General features: G+C 42.6%; 1 protein-coding gene across 1 annotated transcript in view; it reads right to left on the minus strand.

Moving 5' to 3' along the window:
* The window catches only part of LOC120065363 (voltage-dependent L-type calcium channel subunit alpha-1D-like), a 138,363-nt gene that overhangs the window by 94,514 nt on the left and 24,519 nt on the right, over positions 1–19,330 (minus strand). The window contains exon 4 of the mRNA XM_039016296.1: positions 1,401–1,540. Coding sequence (XP_038872224.1) covers positions 1,401–1,540 — 140 coding nt within the window. The remainder of the gene's footprint in view (positions 1–1,400; positions 1,541–19,330) is intronic.

Consider the following 19,330-nt stretch of genomic DNA (forward strand, 5'->3'; position numbering starts at 1 on the left):
TCAGTCAGTCAGTCAGTCAGTCAGTCAGTCAGTCAGTCAGTCAGTCAGTCAGTCAGTCAGTCAGTCAGTCAGTCAGTCAGGTCAGTCAGTCAGTCAGTCAGTCAGTCAGTCAGTCAGTCAGTCAGTCAGTCAGTCAGTCAGTCAGGTCAGTCAGTCAGTCAGTCAGTCAGTCAGTCAGTCAGTCAGTCAGTCAGTCAGGTCAGTCAGTCAGTCAGTCAGTCAGTCAGTCAGTCAGTCAGTCAGTCAGTCAGTCAGTCAGTCAGTCAGTCAGTCAGTCAGTCAGTCAGTCAGTCAGTCAGTCAGTCAGTCAGTCAGTCAGTCAGTCAGTCAGTCAGTCAGTCAGTCAGTCAGTCAGTCAGTCAGTCAGTCAGTCAGTCAGTCAGTCAGTCAGTCAGTCAGTCAGTCAGTCAGTCAGTCAGTCAGTCAGTCAGTCAGTCAGTCAGTCAGGTCAGTCAGTCAGTCAGTCAGGTCAGTCAGTCAGTCAGTCAGGTCAGTCAGTCAGTCAGTCAGTCAGTCAGTCAGTCAGTCAGTCAGTCAGTCAGTCAGTCAGTCAGTCAGTCATCCTAACAGGATGCATCGCTCTGCATCTGACTGCATGACAGATCAACCCTGCATGCCGCTTACAGACATAGATTTGACCTAGCTACCTACTGGACTGTGTTTGTATTGGAGGGAGGGAGGGAGGGAGATAGAGGAGGAGAGGGAGAGGAGGGTGGGACAGAGAGGAAGAGAAAAATGTAGAGGTATAGAAGAGAGAAAGAGGGAGAGGGAGAGGGAGAGAGAGATAAATAGGGAATGAGAGAGGAGAGAGTATGGAGTTAGAGAGGAGGGAGAGAGAGAGGAAGAGAGGGTGGGCGAGAGAAGGAGGGAGCGATGAGATGGAATATGGGGTGAGATGGTGAGTCACTCCAGTGGTGGTAAAGCTGTGATTTATCCTCCATGTCTTTTCTAGGTCATAGTGTATATTGTAGCTGGATGAGAGTATCTCTTAGGACTGGGCCACTGACTGTGGATATGTTCCAAATGGCACCCTATTCCCTATATAATAAGTGCACTACTTTTGACAATGGCGCTGGTCAAAAGTAGTGAACTATATAGAGAATAAGGTGCTATTTGGGACGCATACTGACTGGAGAGGATGGAGGCTTAAAGAAGTCCAACTCAACCACTGTCACAAACAAGCACAAAGTCAGGCTGAAAGATACTGTACACAGCAAACCATTGAGTTCAAACGAGGAACTGCAGTTCAAATTCGAACCCCAAACCGAAACACAAAAAAGGCCTGGACACATCACAAGCAGGAAAAAAGTGTTATGGTAAAAACTATCCACGTTCTGCTCATCAGATGAATTCTATGTGGCATGAGCGGCTGGAGAGTAAGGAATCTTGGAGATACTTACCCAACAACGACGATGACAAAATCCAGCATGTTCCATCCGTTTCTCACATATGCGTTCTGGTGCGCCACTAAACCATAGGCGATAATCTTCAGGAAGGTCTCTATAGTGAAAATGACGAGGAAGACATGTTCTACCGTTTCCTGCAGACAGAGAGGAACAGAAAACAGTGGATTGGTATACTAAAGCTTCATTATAGAGTAATGACCATTCATAACAGCATGTTAACAAAAACACAGGCATTTTTACATTTAGCAGACACTCTTATCCAGAACAACTTACAGGAGTAATTAGGGTTAAATGCCTTGCTCAAAGGGACATCAACCAGTTTATCACCTAGTCATCTCAGGGATTCGAACCAGTGACTTTTCAGTTACTGGCCCAACCCTCTTAACCACTAGGCTACCGTTAGGCTACAAATGCATGCATGGGCACACACACATACAGTACACACAAACACACAGTACACACACACACACAGTACACACACAGTACACACACACACACACACACACACACACACACACACACACACACACACACACACACACACACACACACACACACACACACACACACACACACACACACACACACACACACACACGAGATACGTGACAGGTGAGAGGGCTGGGCTGGGTCCCCTCCCTCCCTGCAACCATTCATTATACATGAGGTACAGCAGCTCACCTTAACACTCAGCATGCAGCGTATACAGTATGGACACAGCCACATCGCACACAGTCTGTCTGTCTGTCTTTCAATATTCTCAAAGCCATAATCAAATCATGTGCTAGCTAACTTGGTTTGATCTGCTACTATCAAACCCATATAATAACTATTGTTACCTGTTCTAAAGTCATGGGTCATACTAGGTTCTGCTAACCAGAGGCAGTGTTGGAGGAGTGAACGTTAGACACAGTCATTTCACTCTTCAGATACAGGACTCCCGACTCCATTCACACACACACACACACACACACACACACACACACACACACACACACACACACACACACACACACACACACACACACACACACACACACACACACACACACACACACACACACACACACACACACACACACACACACACACACACACAGTCTCCTGTCCTTAATCCCCCTGCTTTTTAGACAACATACAGTAAATGCAGGAGTATTGTGTGCTGCGGGGCTTGTTTTACCAACAGTTAACTGCCGATTGAGTGCAGCACTTAGCCCAGTGAAAGAGACACAGGCCCCTCTGTTACCACTGTAAAAGGTTGAGGGAGGCTCTCGGCTCACTACTGCCACTCTACTGAGTGCTCTGAGAGAGAGAAAGCAACAGAGAGAGGGGCAGAGAGAGAGCTTAGCTCTGACATCTTCCCCAATATTTGGAACCAAGGACTGATCACCCCAATCCACAAAAGTGGAGACAAATTTGACCCCAATAACTACCGTGGGATATGCGTCAACAGCAACCTTGGGAAAATCCTCTGCATTATCATTAACAGCAGACTCGTACATTTCCTCAATGAAAACAATGTACTGAGCAAATGTCAAATTGCCTTTTTAACAAATTACCGTACAATAGACCATGTATTCACACTGCACACCCTAATTGACAACCAAACAAACCAAAACAAAGGCAAAGTCTTCTCATGCTTTGTTGATTTCAAAAAAGCCTTCGACTCAATTTGGCATGAGGGTCTGCTATACAAATTGATGGAAAGTGGTGTTGGGGGTAAAACATAAGACATTATAAAATCCATGTACACAAACAACAAGTGTGCGGTTAAAATAGGCAAAAAACACACACATTTCTTCCCAAAAGGCCGTGGGGTGAGACAGGGATGCAGCTTAAGCCCCACCCTCTTCAACATATATATCAACGAATTGGCGCGGGCACTAGAAAAGTCTGCAGCACCCGGCCTCACCCTACTAGAATCTGAAGTCAAATGTCTACTGTTTGCTGATAATCTGGTGCTTCTGTCACCAACCAAGGAGGGCCTACAGCAGCACCTAGATATTCTGCACAGATTCGTAAATCTCAGTAAGACCAAAATAATGGTGTTCCAAAAAAGGTCCAGTCGCCAGGACCACAAATACAAATTCCATCTAGACACCATTGCCCTTTGAGCACACAAAAAACTATACATACCTTGGCCTAAACATCAGCGCCACAGGTAACTTCCACAATGCTGTGAACGATCTGAGATACAAGGCAAGAAGGGCATTCTATGCCATCAAAAGGAACATAAAATTCGACATACCAATTAGGATCTGGCTAAAATTACTTGAATCAGTTATAGAACCCATTGCCCGTCATGGTTGTGAGGTCTGGGGTCCGCTCACCAACCAAGATTTCACAAAATGGGACAAACACCAAATTGAGACTCTGCATCCATAATTCTGAAAAAATATCCTCCGTGTACAACGTAGAACACCAAATAATGCATGCAGAGCAGAATTAGGCCAATACCCACTAATTATCAAAATCCAAAAAAAGAGCTATGTGCACACTATATACAGGCTATGTGCACACTGCCCACAAAATGAGGTGGCAACTGAGCTGCACTTCCTAACCTACTGCCCAATGTATGACCATATTAGAGACACATATTTCCCTCAGATTACACAGATCCACAAAGAATTTGGAAACAAACCTGATTTTGATAAACTCCCATATCTACTGGGTGAAATACCACAGTGTGCCATCACAGCAGCAAGATTTGTGACCTGTTGCCACTAGAAAAGGGCAACCAGTGAAGAACAAACACCATTGTAAATACAACTCATATTCATGTTTATTTATTTTCCCTTGTGTACTTTAACCATTTGTAGATCATTACAACACTATATATACATAATATGACATTTCAAATGTCTTTATTATTTTGGAACTTCTGTGAGTGTAATGTGTACTGTTCATTTTTATTGTTTATTTCACTTGTGTATATTATCTACTTCACTTGCTTTGGCAATGTTAACATATGTTTCCCATGCCAATAAAGCCCCTTGAATTGAATTGAATTGAATTGAATTGAGAGAGAGAGAGAGAGAGAGAGAGCGAGAGAGAGAGAGAGCGAGAGAGAGAGAGAGAGAGAGCGAGAGAGAGAGAGAGAGAGAGAGAGAGAGAGAGAGAGAGAGAGAGAGAGAGAGAGAGAGAGAGAGAGAGAGAGAGAGAGAGAGAGAGAGAGAGAGAGAGGGGCAGACAGATACAGAGCTCGCCAACCAAGAATTCACAAAATGAGGCAAACATCAAATTTATGAATTCGGGAAAAATGTCCTTTGTATACAACGTAAAACACCAAATGATGCATGCAGAATTAGGCCGATACCCGGTAATTATCAAAATCCAGTTAAATTCAACAACCACCTAAAAGGAAGTGATTCCCAAACCTTCCATAACAAAGCCATCACCTACAGAGAGATGAACCTGCAGAAGAGGTTCATCTCTAAGCAAGCTGGTCCTAGGGCTCTTCTTCACAAACACAAACACAAACACATCCCACAGAGCCCCAGGACAGCAACACAACTAGACAAAACCAAATCATTATAAAACAAAAATATAATTACTTGACACAATTGGAAAGAATTTTTTTAAAACAGAGAAAACTAGAATGCTATTTTCCCTTAAACAGAGAGTACACAGTGGCAGAATACCTGACCACTGTGAATGACCCCAAATTAAAGGAAGCTTGTCCTTGCAGTGAGTATGGCCTTGCTATTCAGAGAGGAGAAGACAGGCTATGTGCACACTACCGCAAAAATAAGATGGAAACTGAGCTGCACTTCCTAACCTCCTGCCAAAGGTATGACCATATTAGAGACACATTTTTCCTCAGATTACACAGACACACAAATAATTTGAAAACAAATCCAATTTTGATAAACTCCCATATCTATTGGGTGAAATACCAGTGTGCCATCCCCGCACAATGATTTGTGACCTGTTGCCACTAGAAAAGTGCAACCAGTGAAGAACAAACACCATTGTAAATACAACCCATATTTATGTCTATTTATTTTCCCTTTTGTACTTTAACTATTTGCACATCGTTACAACAAAAATCAGATGTCATCACCACATGGCTTAAGCATCCAGAGCTATGGTAAATGTACACAAATGTCCACGTTGTTGTTCATGAAAGCATGTGAGTTTAATAGTGAATAATAAACCATTCCCACTCGATTACACAGGCATTTATTCATCCATCAGCAAGTTAGATCTGCACTCTGCCATCGTAGTCTGAGAGAGAGAAAGAGAGAGGGAGATAGAGTAGAAGAGAGAGAGACACAGGGATAGAGATAGAAGATGGATGAAGAGAGAGAGAGAAAGTAAGAGAGACAAAGAGTGTGTGTGAAAGAGAGAAAGTGTGTGAGAGAGAGCGAAAGCGAGGAAAACGAGGCCTGTGGGGCAGGCCATAAATATCTCTGACTCATCACAGAGCTTATTTGTGCTGTAAAGAGACGTACAGTATGCAGTCCAGCATACATACACACACAGATACTAACAGAACATTATTAACACATCCCACACCTACCAAGACACCCCCCCCCCCCCAACACACACACACACAGATAGATAAACGGTCCTGTCAATACAGTTAAACACTTCCACACACGTGCACGCCGGCGACACGCAGGCAGGCACACACACACGCACAGACACCCACACACCCCTCATCCAGCCGGTGTTGCCCTGTCTCTAGCCTACCACAGGGTGAATGCTCATGTCTGAAGGCAATAACACAGTCCACGAGACTCAGAGAGAGAGCTCACCATATGATCAAGGAGGATGCTAACCCACTGAACCATACACAGGCAGGACTAGATAGCTACTTGTCCCAGACCTGCTGTTTTCAACTCTCTAGAGACTGCAGGAGCAGTAGAGATACTCTTAATGATTGGCTATGAAAAGCCAACTGACATTTACTCCTGAGGTGCTGACTTGCTGCACCCTCGACAACTACTGTGATTATTATTATTTGACCATGCTGGTAATTTATGAACATTTGAACATCTTGGCCATGTTCTGTTATAATCTCCACCCGGCACAGCCAGAAGAGGACTGGCCACCCCTCATAGCCTGGTTCCTCTCTAGGTTTCTTCCTAGGTTTTGGCCTTTCTAGGAAGTTTTTCCTAGCCACCGTGCTTCTACACCTGCATTGCTTGCTGTTTGGGGTTTTAGGCTGGGTTTCTGTACAGCACTTTGAGATATCTGCTGATGTAAGAAGGGCTATATAAAAACATTTGATTTGATTTGATTTTGATTTGACTACATAACATCACTGGCCATATGACCCATAAAGAAGATAGAAAATGGTTGAAGTTACCAGGCTATGAACAATGCAGACACTGTTAGTAGATCTATCCACTAGGCTGCTAAAATGACTCATCTCATCATGCAAAAGTCATGGGTCGTATTCATTAGGGCAAAACGTATTGCAACAGAAAAAGAAAACGAGCATTTCTTATTGGACAAGTTCAGGTAGTCCTTCCCTGTTTCACTCAGTTTTCTCTTCCGTTTGGTGCCGTAGGAATAGGCCTATAGGCAAAAGTAAGCTAGCCCTGAGCCAGGCGCATCTCCCGGCTAGCAAACGAAATTACCACAACTACAATACCTCCTTCGCCATCTGGCCCGGTCCCTTCGTCGACACGGCACCCCGCCGTACCACCACGACTGGTCCACAGACGTAATTCCATCAGCTGTGCCTTCAACCGGCCTTTGCCGGACGACGGAGCAGACGCTTCTACTTACCCCGGACTGTTAACTTTAAACGCCGGACTGTTAACTTTAAACTCCCGCATGCTAGCGTAGCAACGACTACCCCGCGGCTTCCCTGTTCCATCTATTGCTGTACACTGGACCCTATGATCACTTGGCTACATAGCTGATGCCTGCTGGACTGTTCATTTATCACGGTACTCCACTTTGTTTACTTTTGTTGTTCTGTCGGCCCTAGCCCCGAACTCAGGCCCTGTGTGTAGTTAACCAACCCTCTCTGCCCATTCATCGCAATTTTACCTGTTGTTGTTGTCTTAGCTGATTAACTGTTCTTGTCTTACCCGTTGTTGACTTAGCTAGCTCTCCAAATCAACACATGTGATAGCTATTTGCCTCACTTTATGTCTCTCTCAAATGTCAATATGCCTTGTATACTGTTGTTTAGGATAATTATCATTGATTTAGTTTACTGCGGAGCCCCTAGTCCCACTGTACATGCCTAGATACCTCCTTTGGCCCACCTCCCACACATGCGGTGATCTCACCCAGTATAACCAGCGTGTCCAGAGATGCAACCTCTCTTATCATCACTCAGTGCCTGGGCTTACCTCCACTGTACCCGCACCCCACCATACCCCTGTCTGCACATTATGCCCTGAATCTATTCTACCATGCCCAGAAATCTGCTCCTTTTATTCTCTGTCCCCAATGCACTAGACGACCAGTTTTGCTAGCCTTTAGCCGTACCCTCATCCTACTCCTACTCTGCTCCTCGGGTGATGTGGAAGCTAACCCAGGCCCTGCGTGTCCCCAGGCACTCTCAATTGTTGACTTCTGTAATCGAAAAAGCCTTGGTTTCATGCATGTTAACATCAGAAGCCTCCTCCCTAAGTTTGTTTTACTCACTGCTTTAGCACACTCCGCCAACCCTGATGTCCTTGCCGTGTCTGAATCATGGCTTAGGAAGGTCACCAAAAATTCTGAGATTTCCATACCCAACTACAACATTTCCCATCAAGATAGAACTGCCAAAGGGGGAGGGGTTGCAATCTACTGCAGAGATAGCCTGCAAAGTTCTGTCATACTTTCCAGGTCTATGCCCAAACAGTTAGAGCTTCTAATTTTAAATATGAATCTCTCCAGAAATAAGTCTCTCACTGTTGCCGCCTGTTATAGACCCCCCTCAGCTCCCAGCTGTGCCCTGGACACCATATGTGAATTGATTGCCCCCCATCTATCTTCAGAGTTTGTTCTGTTAGGTGACCTAAACTGGGATATGCTTAACACCCCAGCAGTCATACAATCTAAGTTAGATGCCCTCAATCTCACAGAAATTATCAAGGAAACCACCAAGTACAACCCTAAATCCGTAAACATGGGCACCCTCATGATATTACCCTGACCAACTTGCCCTCCTGACCAACACCTCTGCTGTTTTCAATCAGGATCTCAGCGATCACTGCCTCATTGCCTGGATCCACTATGGGTCCGCGGTCAAACGACCACCCCTCATCACTGTCAAACGCTCCCTAAAACACTTCTGTGAGCAGGCCTTTCTAATCGACCTGGCCCAGGTATCCTGGAAGGATATTGACCTCATCCCGTCAGTCGAAGATGCCTGGTCATTCTTTAAAAGTAATGTCCTCACCATCTTAAATAAGCATGCCCCTTTCAAAAACTGTAGAACTAAGAACAGATATAGCCCTTGGTTCACTCCAGACCTGACTGCCCTCGACCAGCACAAAAACATCTTGTTGCGGACTGCACGAGCATTGAATAGTCCCCGTGATATGCAACTGTTCAGGGAAGTCAGGAACCAATACACGCAGTCAGTCAGGAAAGCAAAGGCTAGCATTTTCAAACAAAAATTTGCATCCTATAGCTCTAACTCCAAAACGTTTTGGGACACTGTAAAGTCCATGGAGAACAAGAGCACCTCCTCCCAGCTGCCCACTGCACTGAGGCTAGGCGACACGGTCACCACCGATAAATCCATGATAATCGAAAATTTCAATAAGCATTTCTCTACGGCTGGCCATGCTTTCCTCCTGGCTACCCCAACCACGGCCTACAGCTCCGCACCCCTCGCAGCTACTTGCCTGAGCCTCCCCAGCTTCTCCTTCACCCAAATCCAGATCGCAGATGTTCTGAAAGAGCTGCAAAGCCTGGACCCGTACAAATCAGCTGGGCTAGACAATCTGGACCCTCTCTTTCTAAAAATATCCGCCGCCATTGTTGCAACCCCTATTACCAGTCTGTTTTACCTCTCTTTCGTTTCGTCCGAGATCCCTAAAGATTGGAAAGATGCCGCGGTCATCCCCCTCTTCAAAGGGGGTGACACACTAGACCCAAACTGTTACAGACCTATATCCATCCTGCCCTACCTTTCTAAAGTCTTTGAAAGCCAAGTTAATAAACAGATCACTGACAATTTCGAATCCCACCGTACCTTCTCCGCTGTGCAATCCGGTTTCCGAGCTGGTCACGGGTGCACCTCAGCCATGCTCAAGGTACTAAACGATATCATAACCGCCATCAATAAAAGACAGTACTGTGCCGCGTCTTCATCGACCTGGCCAAGGCTTTCGACTCTGTCAATCACCGTATTCTTATCGGCAGACTCAAAATGCCTTGTTTTCTCAAATGACTGCCTCGCCTGGTTCACCAACTACTTTTATTTTTTTTTATTTTTTATTTTTATTTTTTTTTTGGGGGGTGGATCAGCTTAATATTGCGGAAAGAATGTTGCTTCCAATGTAATTGTCTGCATCATTTCCAATCCCCCATATTTTTTTGGGTAAATATATATATCCATTCACGTATGCATACATATACACATATATACATACACATACCTACATAGACATACATACTTTTTTAAAGAGTATACCTTTATTATTATTCCCCGCAAACCCTACCACCGATCCCCCAATTGATGTAAACTGATAAACATTTCTGTTTTTACCTTCAATTTATACATCTTATACACATTTTACAGACACAGTCTACTTTATAATAGTTCTCTCTTGTTTGTTCTTAGTCCTTCCTCTATTTCTGTTGTCCATCCAGTTTGATTTCCACTTGTAACTGTGCTATTTCACAATAGCTCCGCACCTATACACATTTCACAGATCCCGTATGCCCTACATTGTTTATCTTGTTATTAGTCCCACCCTTCAGCTCCACTCAACCTTTCCCATCTATCTTCCAACATCATCCATTTCGGATTTTTATTTGCCATATATTTTTCAACTGTGCTGTGATGCTTCACAAAAGATTTGAATCTTCCTATTCTCATAGCTTCCACGGATTGTAAATTAAAAATAAACATTTTTGCTAAAATAATTATTATATTATTGATTGATTGACTATGGCTTTTCAAATCCCCCAGTATTGCTATCTGTAGCGTTAGTTCTACGCAAATGTTGCAATTCTTCAACCATTCCTGGACCTGTGACCAAAAACGAGCTACATGCGGACAATACCAAAATAAATGGTCTAATGACTCTGCCTCCTCACAGCAGAATCTACAGAGCTGGGAAGATTGTATCCCCCATATATATAACATTCTATTAGTTGCAAGAATTTTGTACAATAATTTAAATTGAAAAATTCGAAGTTTTGAATCCGGCGTTGTTTTGCGTATCAATTCATACACCATGTGCCATGGAATGGGTACATCGAAAATCTCTTCCCAACTATTTTGCAATTTATATGGCACAGCTGTAAGTTTTTTGATCCTTAAATGAAATTGGTATATGTTTTTATTTATCACACTTTTCTTTAACCATTTATGTTCTTTAATATAAGGCCGACATACAAGTTCCTTACTTTTATCCCCTTCCACCTGCCTCTTCCATTTTTGTGGTAATGCTGCAATTAATTGGTTGTAATTTTGGGTAGAGCAGACATTTCCATATGTCTGTGTTAGCTGCATGTGTGACATTACTCCACCAGTCCTATTTATGATATCATTCACAAAAATTATACCTTTTTTAAACATTTCTTCGATAAATACAGTTTTTTTATCAATTACTATATTTGAATTTAACCACAAGATTTGTTGTACTATTTGTTCCGTCCTTTCAGGTGGATTAAACTGAAATTGCAACCAACTTTCTAAGGCTTGCTTAAAAAATAAAGATATTTTGGAGATTATTTCCTTTTCAAGCAACCGAAAGTGAGCAGGTGTAATCTGAATAAAGGGAAAAAGGCCCTTCTTGAACATAGGATGAGACATTCGTACCAATCTACTAGAGAACCAGTTTGGATTTAAGTATAACTTTTGTATGACTGATGCCTTTAGTGAGAGGTCTAATGCTTTAATATTTAATAATTTCTGCCCTCCGAATTCATATTCGTTATATAAATAGGCCCTTTTAATTTTATCTGGCTTGCCGTTCCAAATAAAATTGAATATTTTTTGTTCATATAATTTAAAAAGCAGGTCACTAGGTGTAGGCAAAACCATAAGCAAATAGGTAAACTGTGATATGATTAAAGAGTTAATCAGGGTGATTTTCCCACAAATAGACAGGTATTTTCCTTTCCATGGTAGCAAGATCTTATCTATTTTTGCTAACTTTCTATAAAAATTTATTGGAGTGAGATCATTTCTTTCTTTTGGGATTTGTATACCGAGTATGTCCACATCACCGTCAGACCATTTAATTGGTAAACTACATGGCAATGTAAAATGTGTATTTTTTAGTGATCCAATACGTAATATGGTACATTTATCATAATTTGGTTTTAATCCAGAGAGGATAGCAAATGTATCTAGATCCTCTAAGAGGCCGTGGAGAGATTCTAGTTGTGGTTTTAAAAGAAAACATGAATCATCAGCGTACAATGACACCTTAGTTTTTAGGCCCTGGATTTCTAATCCCTTAATATTAATGTTTGATCTAATTTTAACAGCTAACATTTCGATGGCAATAATAAATAGATATGCCGATAGTGGACAACCTTGTTTTACTCCTCTAGATAGTTGAAAACTTTCTGAGATGTAGCCATTATTTACTATTTTACACCTAGGGTTACTATACATAATTTTTACCCATTTTATAAGAGATTCCCCAAAATTGAAATATTCACCAACTACTTCGCAGACAGAGTTCAGTGTGTCAAATCGGAGGGCCTGTTGTCCGGACCTCTGGCAGTCTCTATGGGGGTACCACAGGGTTCAATTCTTGGACCGACTCTTTTCTCTGTATATATCAACGATGTCGCTCTTGCTGCGGGTGATTCCCTGATCCACCTCTAAGCAGACGACACCATTCTGTATACATCTGACCCTTCCTAGGACACTGTGTTAACTAACCTCCAAACGAGCTTCAATGCCATACAACAATGCTTCTGTGGCCTCCAACTGCTCTTAAACACTAGCAAAACCAAATGCATGCTCTTCAACCGTTCACTGCCCGCACCCGCCCGACTAGCATCGCTACTCTGGACGGTTCTGACCTAGAATACGTGGACAGCTACAAATAACACGGTGTCTGGCTAGACTGTAAACTCTCCTTCCAGACTCAAATCAAACATCTCCAATCCAAAATCAAATCTAGAATCGGCTTCCTATTTCGCAACAAAGCCTCCTTCACTCACGCTGCCAAACTTACCCTAGTAAAACTGACTATCCTACCAATCCTCGACTTCGGTGATGTCATCTACAAAATAGCTTCCAACACTCTACTCAGCAAATTGGATGTAGTCTATCACAGTGCCATCCGTTTTGTTACCAAAGTGCCTTATACCACCCACCACTGCGACCTGTATGCTCTAGTCGGCTGGCCCTCGCTACATATTAGTCGCCAGACCCACTGGCTCCAGGTCATCTATAAGTCTATGCTAGGTAAAGCTCCGCCTTATCTCAGCTCACTGGTCACAATAACAACACCCACCCGTAGCACGCGCTCCAGCAGGTATATCTCACTGGTCATCCCCAAAGCCAACACCTCCTTTGGCCGCCTTTCCTTCCAGTTCTCTGCTGCCAGTGACTGGAACGAATTGCAAAAATCGCTGAAGCTGGAGACTTACATTTCCCTCACTAACTTTAAACATCAGCTATCTGAGCAGCTAACCGATCGCTGCAGCTGTACATAGTCCATCCGTAAATAGCCCACCCAATCTACAAACTTATCCCCATATTGTTTTTATTCACTTTGCTGCTCTTTTGCACACCAGTATCACTACTTACACACCATCATCTGATCATCATCATCTGCTCATCTATCACTCCAGTGTTAATCTGCTAAATTGTAATTACTTTGCTACTATGGCCTATTTATTGCCTTACCACCTCATGCCATTTGCACACACTGTATATAGACTTTGTTTTTTTCTATTGTGTTATTGACTGTACGCTTGTTTATTCCATGTGTAACTCTGTGTTGTTGTTTATGTCACACTGCTTTGCTTTATCTTGGCCAGGTCGCAGTTGTAAATGAGAACTTGTTCTCAACTAGCTTACCTGGTTAAATAAAGGTGAAATAAAAAATATTAAAAAATTGGAGCGCACTGATAGAGAATGCAGGCAGGGGGATGAGGGAGGGATATAGACATTGCAAAGTTAAGCCTCTATTACATTACATATTTCAGTTTTATCCTTTATTTAATACACAGGTGATCTCACTGCCATTACATCTCTGGAAATATATTTTACAAAGGGACCTGGCAAGCAATCATATTAAATGCCTATTATTGATAAACGCCACTGGCTTAAATATTGTACATTTATTTTCTATGGATTATTGTGCAATATTATTGCGTAATAATAAACCATGGCTCCAGTGCAGTTGATCACATGATTACCTGAGAGCGGTGAGTAAGTACACGAAGAGCGTGTATCACAGTCAGTGAATAAGTACACAAGGAGCGTGCATGGAACAGCACATCTGTGTTGTGGCGGAGGGCCAGAGTCACATGATGAGTCACACACGGTGACATCGTGTGTGTTTAATATCACTGTATGACCAGGACGACTATCTCTGCAGACAACAAAAACCCAAACAACCAACTATACCGTACATGTACACTACTACTGCATTCAAAATCCACAGAAACCTTAAAGACGCATGTCAAGTGTATAGTAGAGAAGGTTTAGGACTAGCTCTGGTCCAGGGCTTTACGTGTGGCTTACTGACACTGTAGGAAGTCTCAGCATCAGCAAGCTGCATGTAACGCCCTGGACCACAGCTAGGATAGAAAATTGAATATGCATATCCATTGGATTTATGGAGGTGCTTGATATCAGTCAACATATTTACGGTAAACAAATAGCACAAAATAACAAACCTCCTACCTCATCTACATTGTGTCGACATTGTAACCAATGAATGTGATATCACAGGTCTACAAGATGTATTGCTGTTCTGGTTTTGTAACAATGCCATCATCATGACTCTCTCTCCCTCCCCTGTTCCCCCCCCCCACTCTCCTCCTGTCTGTATGGCTCAGTCATAGGAGTCTAGGCCAGCTAGGGGTTTAAAGGAAGCCAGCGCACACACAGTGCTTCCTCACAGCATCATTCTGTGTGTGTTTATATGTGTGTGATGTATAATTGTGCCATATTGGACACAACACCAACACATTTGACAAACTTCCTTGCTAACAAAATAGCTAGGCCAACATTAATTGTGGAGTAATTTTATGCTCAGCTTGAGCTCTAACATCAACCTCCACCGGAGAAACAGCAACTGCATTTGAACAAGTGTATATGTGTAGTGTATATGTACATGTTTGTGTGAGTGAGTGAGTTCAGTGTGTGTGTGTGTGTGTGTGTGTGTGTGTGTGTGTGTGTGTGTGTGTGTGTGTGTGTGTGTGTGTGTGTGTGTGTGTGTGTGTGTAGATTATTTGTGTGAATATGTCCTTCGATCTCTGATCAAACCATAGACCACCCCCCCCCCTCAGAAAGAGGTGTTTCTATACTTCCTCTGAAAGCAATGTTTATTAATGCACTGTTAGCCAGCAACAGCATCATATCCTTTTCTACACACACAAGCAGTTCTATATACTGTACGTAGGGGCTCAGTGTGCAGTACCACCCCTAACCACAGAGGGCAGTGTGTGTGTGCGCGTGTGCGCAGACACTGGTGCATGCATGCATTGAGTGTGTGTGCGCACGGGTGCATACATGTGTGTGTGTGTGTGTGCAGCAGTGAGGGGGCGGGCGAAGTTATGGAGAGGCTGTGGGTGTCATTCTCCGAAGGGAAACAGCAACGCTATAACAAGCAGAGGTCATCTTTAACATTGCCATAAAGTCTATCTTCAATCAGCAGAAGCATTACACTGAGAATGTAGCTACCATTAGTTCTATCATGTATAATCAAAGCTCCCCTTTTATGTGACATATTGTTAGCCAATAGCCATATTGTTAGTTATTAGTCACATTAGCCACATTGTTAGCTATTATCCACATTGTTAGTTATTAGCCACATTGTTAGATATTATTAGCAACATTAGCCACATGTTAGATATTAGCCACATTGTTAGTTATTAGCCACATGTTAGCTATTAGCCACATGTTAGTTATTAGCCACATGTTAGCTATTAGCCACAATCGACACTTGTAAGCCACATTGTTAGATATTATTAGCAACATTAGCCACATGTTAGCTATTAGCCACATTGTTAGTTATTAGCCACATTGTTAGATATTATTAGCAACATTAACCACATTGTTAGTTATAAGCCACATTAGCCACATGTTAGCTATTAGCCACATTGTTAGTTATTAGCCACATTGTTAGATATTATTAGCAACATTAACCACATTGTTAGTTATTAGCAACATTAGCCACATGTTAGCTATTAGCCACATTGTTAGTTATTAGCCACAATCGACACTTGTAAGCCACATTAGAAACATTGTTAGTTATTAGCCACATTAGACACATGTTAGCTATTAACCACATTGTTAGTTATTAGCCACATTAACCACATGTTAGCTATTATCCACATTGTTAGATATTATTAGCAACATTAGCCACATTGTTAGTTATTAGCCACATGTTAGCTATTAGCCACATGTTAGCTATTAGCCACATGTTAGTTATTAGCCACATTGTTAGATATTATTATCAACATTAGCCACATGTTAGCTATTAGCCACATTGTTAGTTATTAGCCACATTGTTAGATATTATTAGCAACATTAACCACATTGTTAGTTATTAGCAACATTAGCCACATGTTAGCTATTAGCCACATTGTTAGTTATTAGCCACAATTGACACTTGTAAGCCACATTAGAAACATTGTTAGTTATTAGCCACATTGTTAGTTATTAGCCACATTAGCCACATGTTAGCTATTAACCACATTGTTAGTTATTAGCCACATTAACCACATGTTAGCTATTATCCACATTGTTAGTTATTAGCCACTTGTAAGCCACATTAGCTATATATTAACCCAATCAGTTATACATTAGCTTATAGAAAGAAAGTATCTACCAATATAGACAAATTATTGTCTTGTTCCTGTAATGTGATCAATCTGAGGGAAACTCTCACTAGGTTCATACAACAATAGAAGGAACCAAGAGTATATTGAGGTTTAATGCAATGATTGAATGAATTGAGGGTATATTGAGGTTTTACTATTAGTAGATTGCATCTCACTGTCTCTGAGGTCACTATTATGTGGCAATGAGGCATCAGCCAGTCAGCCAGGCGAGAGTTGCCGAGGAGATTTAGGCCAGAGTAGTAGGTGATTTTGATGAGTTCCAGATTTCATTAGCACAGTGTTTCCCAAACTCAGTCCTGGGGATCCCAAGGGGTGCACGTTTTGTTTTTTGCCCCCAGTACTACACAGCTGATTCAAATGATAAAAGCTTAATGATGAGTTGATTAATTGAATCAGCTGTGTAGTATTAGGGCAAAAACCAAAATGTGCACCCTTTGGGTTCCCCAAGACCGAGTTTGGGAAACACTGCTAGAATGATCATCAAGGCACATGAATGACCTGTTTAATTGTGTGGTTGTGACGTGCAGCCCCCCTAACGATGAATGGGCCCATGCATTACTGACCGAATGATTGTCTGCGTCCTAAATGGCACCCTATTCCCTATGTGCCCTGGTCACAGAAATATAGGGAAAAGGGTACCATTTGGGACGCATTCAATAGGCATGTTTCCATTGGCCCACATTTATTCGACATTGCTAGAGAAATGTTCTAAAGATTTAAAACATTTTCACCATTGTACAGGGGTGGATTCTTCTTTTGTCAAACTTTATTGTGCCAAATGATGATGGAAATTGTGTTTTTCAAATAAATGATGATTGCCGAATAATTTTGAAAGTACATGGGGCATGTGATGTCATCACGTAACTATAAAGCTCAAATCCACATGTATTTATAAATGCCTACTGCTTACCAAAGTACCCTTTTAAACTATCTATATTTTTATTTTGTCCAGGATTGTCCTGACTTTCAAGAATGCCTGAATTGCTTCGCCTTGCTCTTCTGGTTGGCTGGATGCAAGTTTCACCATCCAATTATTACAGATCTACAGGAGTGCAAGTTTTCGCAATGGCACGGACTGTGGTGATACGTTGGCACATGAAAACTTTTAGAATATGGCAAATATTAGTTAATTATTGCATTCTATCAATGCTGGCTTTCACAGGCTACCTGAGACATGAAACAGATAGGTGGGAGGGCACACAGGCTGTCGCCAAAATATTAACGCGCAATTTGCCTAAATGGGTAATGGAAACACTTCAATCACTTCATTTGTTCTTTGTTTTTTAGGTGTGACGTCATTACGTCCAGCTGTTTTTATCTACACAAGATCATTCAATGGAAACCCACTGTAGCAGGCAATTGCCAAATTTCGACAAAAAAATCGCTGGACAAGTTAAAGCGATCCTTTGTGATTTTAGCAATGAAGCTCTTTATCTACTTCCCCAGAGTCAGATGAACTTGTGGATACCATGGCCCGGGTATCCTGGAAGGATATTGACCTCATCCCGTCAGTCGAGGATGCCTGGTTGTTCTTTAAAATAAATTTCCTCACCATCTTAAATAAGCATGCCCCTTTCAAAAAATGTAGAACTAAGAACAGATATAGCCCTTGGTTCACTCCAGACCTGACTGCCCTCGACCAGCACAAAAACATCCTGTGGCGGACTGCGCGAGCATCGAATAGTCCCCGCGATATGCAACTTTTCAGGGAAGTTAGGAAACAATACAGGCAGTCAGTCAGGAAAGCAAAAGGCTAGCTTTTTCAAACAGAAATGTGCATCCTATAGCTCTAACTCCAAAAGGTTTTGGGACACTGTAAAGTCCATGGAGAATAAGAGCACCTCCTCCCAGCTGCCCACTGCACTGAGGCTAGGAAACACTGTCACCACCGATAAATCCACGATAATCGAGAATTTCAATAAGCATTTCTCTACGGCTGGCCATGCTTTCCTCCTGGCTGACCAAACCCCAGGCCAACAGCTGGAGCCGCACCCCTCGCAGCTACTTGCCCAGTTCTCCTTCACCCAAATCCAGATAGCAGATGCTCTGAAAGAACTGCAAAACCTAGACCCGTACAAATCGGTGAGCGAGTTCATTAGAAAGTGCATCGGCGACATAATACCCACAGCAACGATTAAAACATTCCCAAACCAGAAACCGTGGATTGATGGCAGCATTCGCGTGAAACTGAAAGCGCGAACCACTGCTTTTAACCAGGGCAAGGTGACCGGAAACATGACCGAATACAAACAGTGTAGCTATTCCCTCCGCAGGGCAATCAAACAAGCTAAGTGCCAGTATAGAGACAAAGTAGAGTCGCAATTCAACAGCTCAGACACAAGAGGTATGTGGCAGGTTCTACAGTCAATCACGGATTACAAAAAGAAAACCAGCCCCGTCGCGGACCAGGATGTCTTGCTCCCAGACAGACTAAATAACGTTTTTGCTCGCTTTGAGGACAATACAGTGCCACTGACACGGCCCGCTACCAAAACTTGCGGGCTCTCCTTCACTGCAGCCGAGGTGAGTAAAACATTTAAACGTGTTAACCCTCGCAAGGCTGCAGGCCCAGACTGGCTGGTTGGTGTGTTTACGGACATATTCAATCAATCCTTATCCCAGTCTGCTGTTCCCACATGCTTCAAGAGGGCCACCATTGTTCCTGTTCCCAAGAAAGCTAAGGTAACTGAGCTAAACGACTACCGCCCCGTAGCACTCACTTCCGTCATCATGAAGTGCTTTGAGAGACG

Source organism: Salvelinus namaycush, chromosome 20 (assembly GCF_016432855.1).
Source record: "Salvelinus namaycush isolate Seneca chromosome 20, SaNama_1.0, whole genome shotgun sequence".
Classification (NCBI taxonomy): domain Eukaryota; kingdom Metazoa; phylum Chordata; class Actinopteri; order Salmoniformes; family Salmonidae; genus Salvelinus; species Salvelinus namaycush.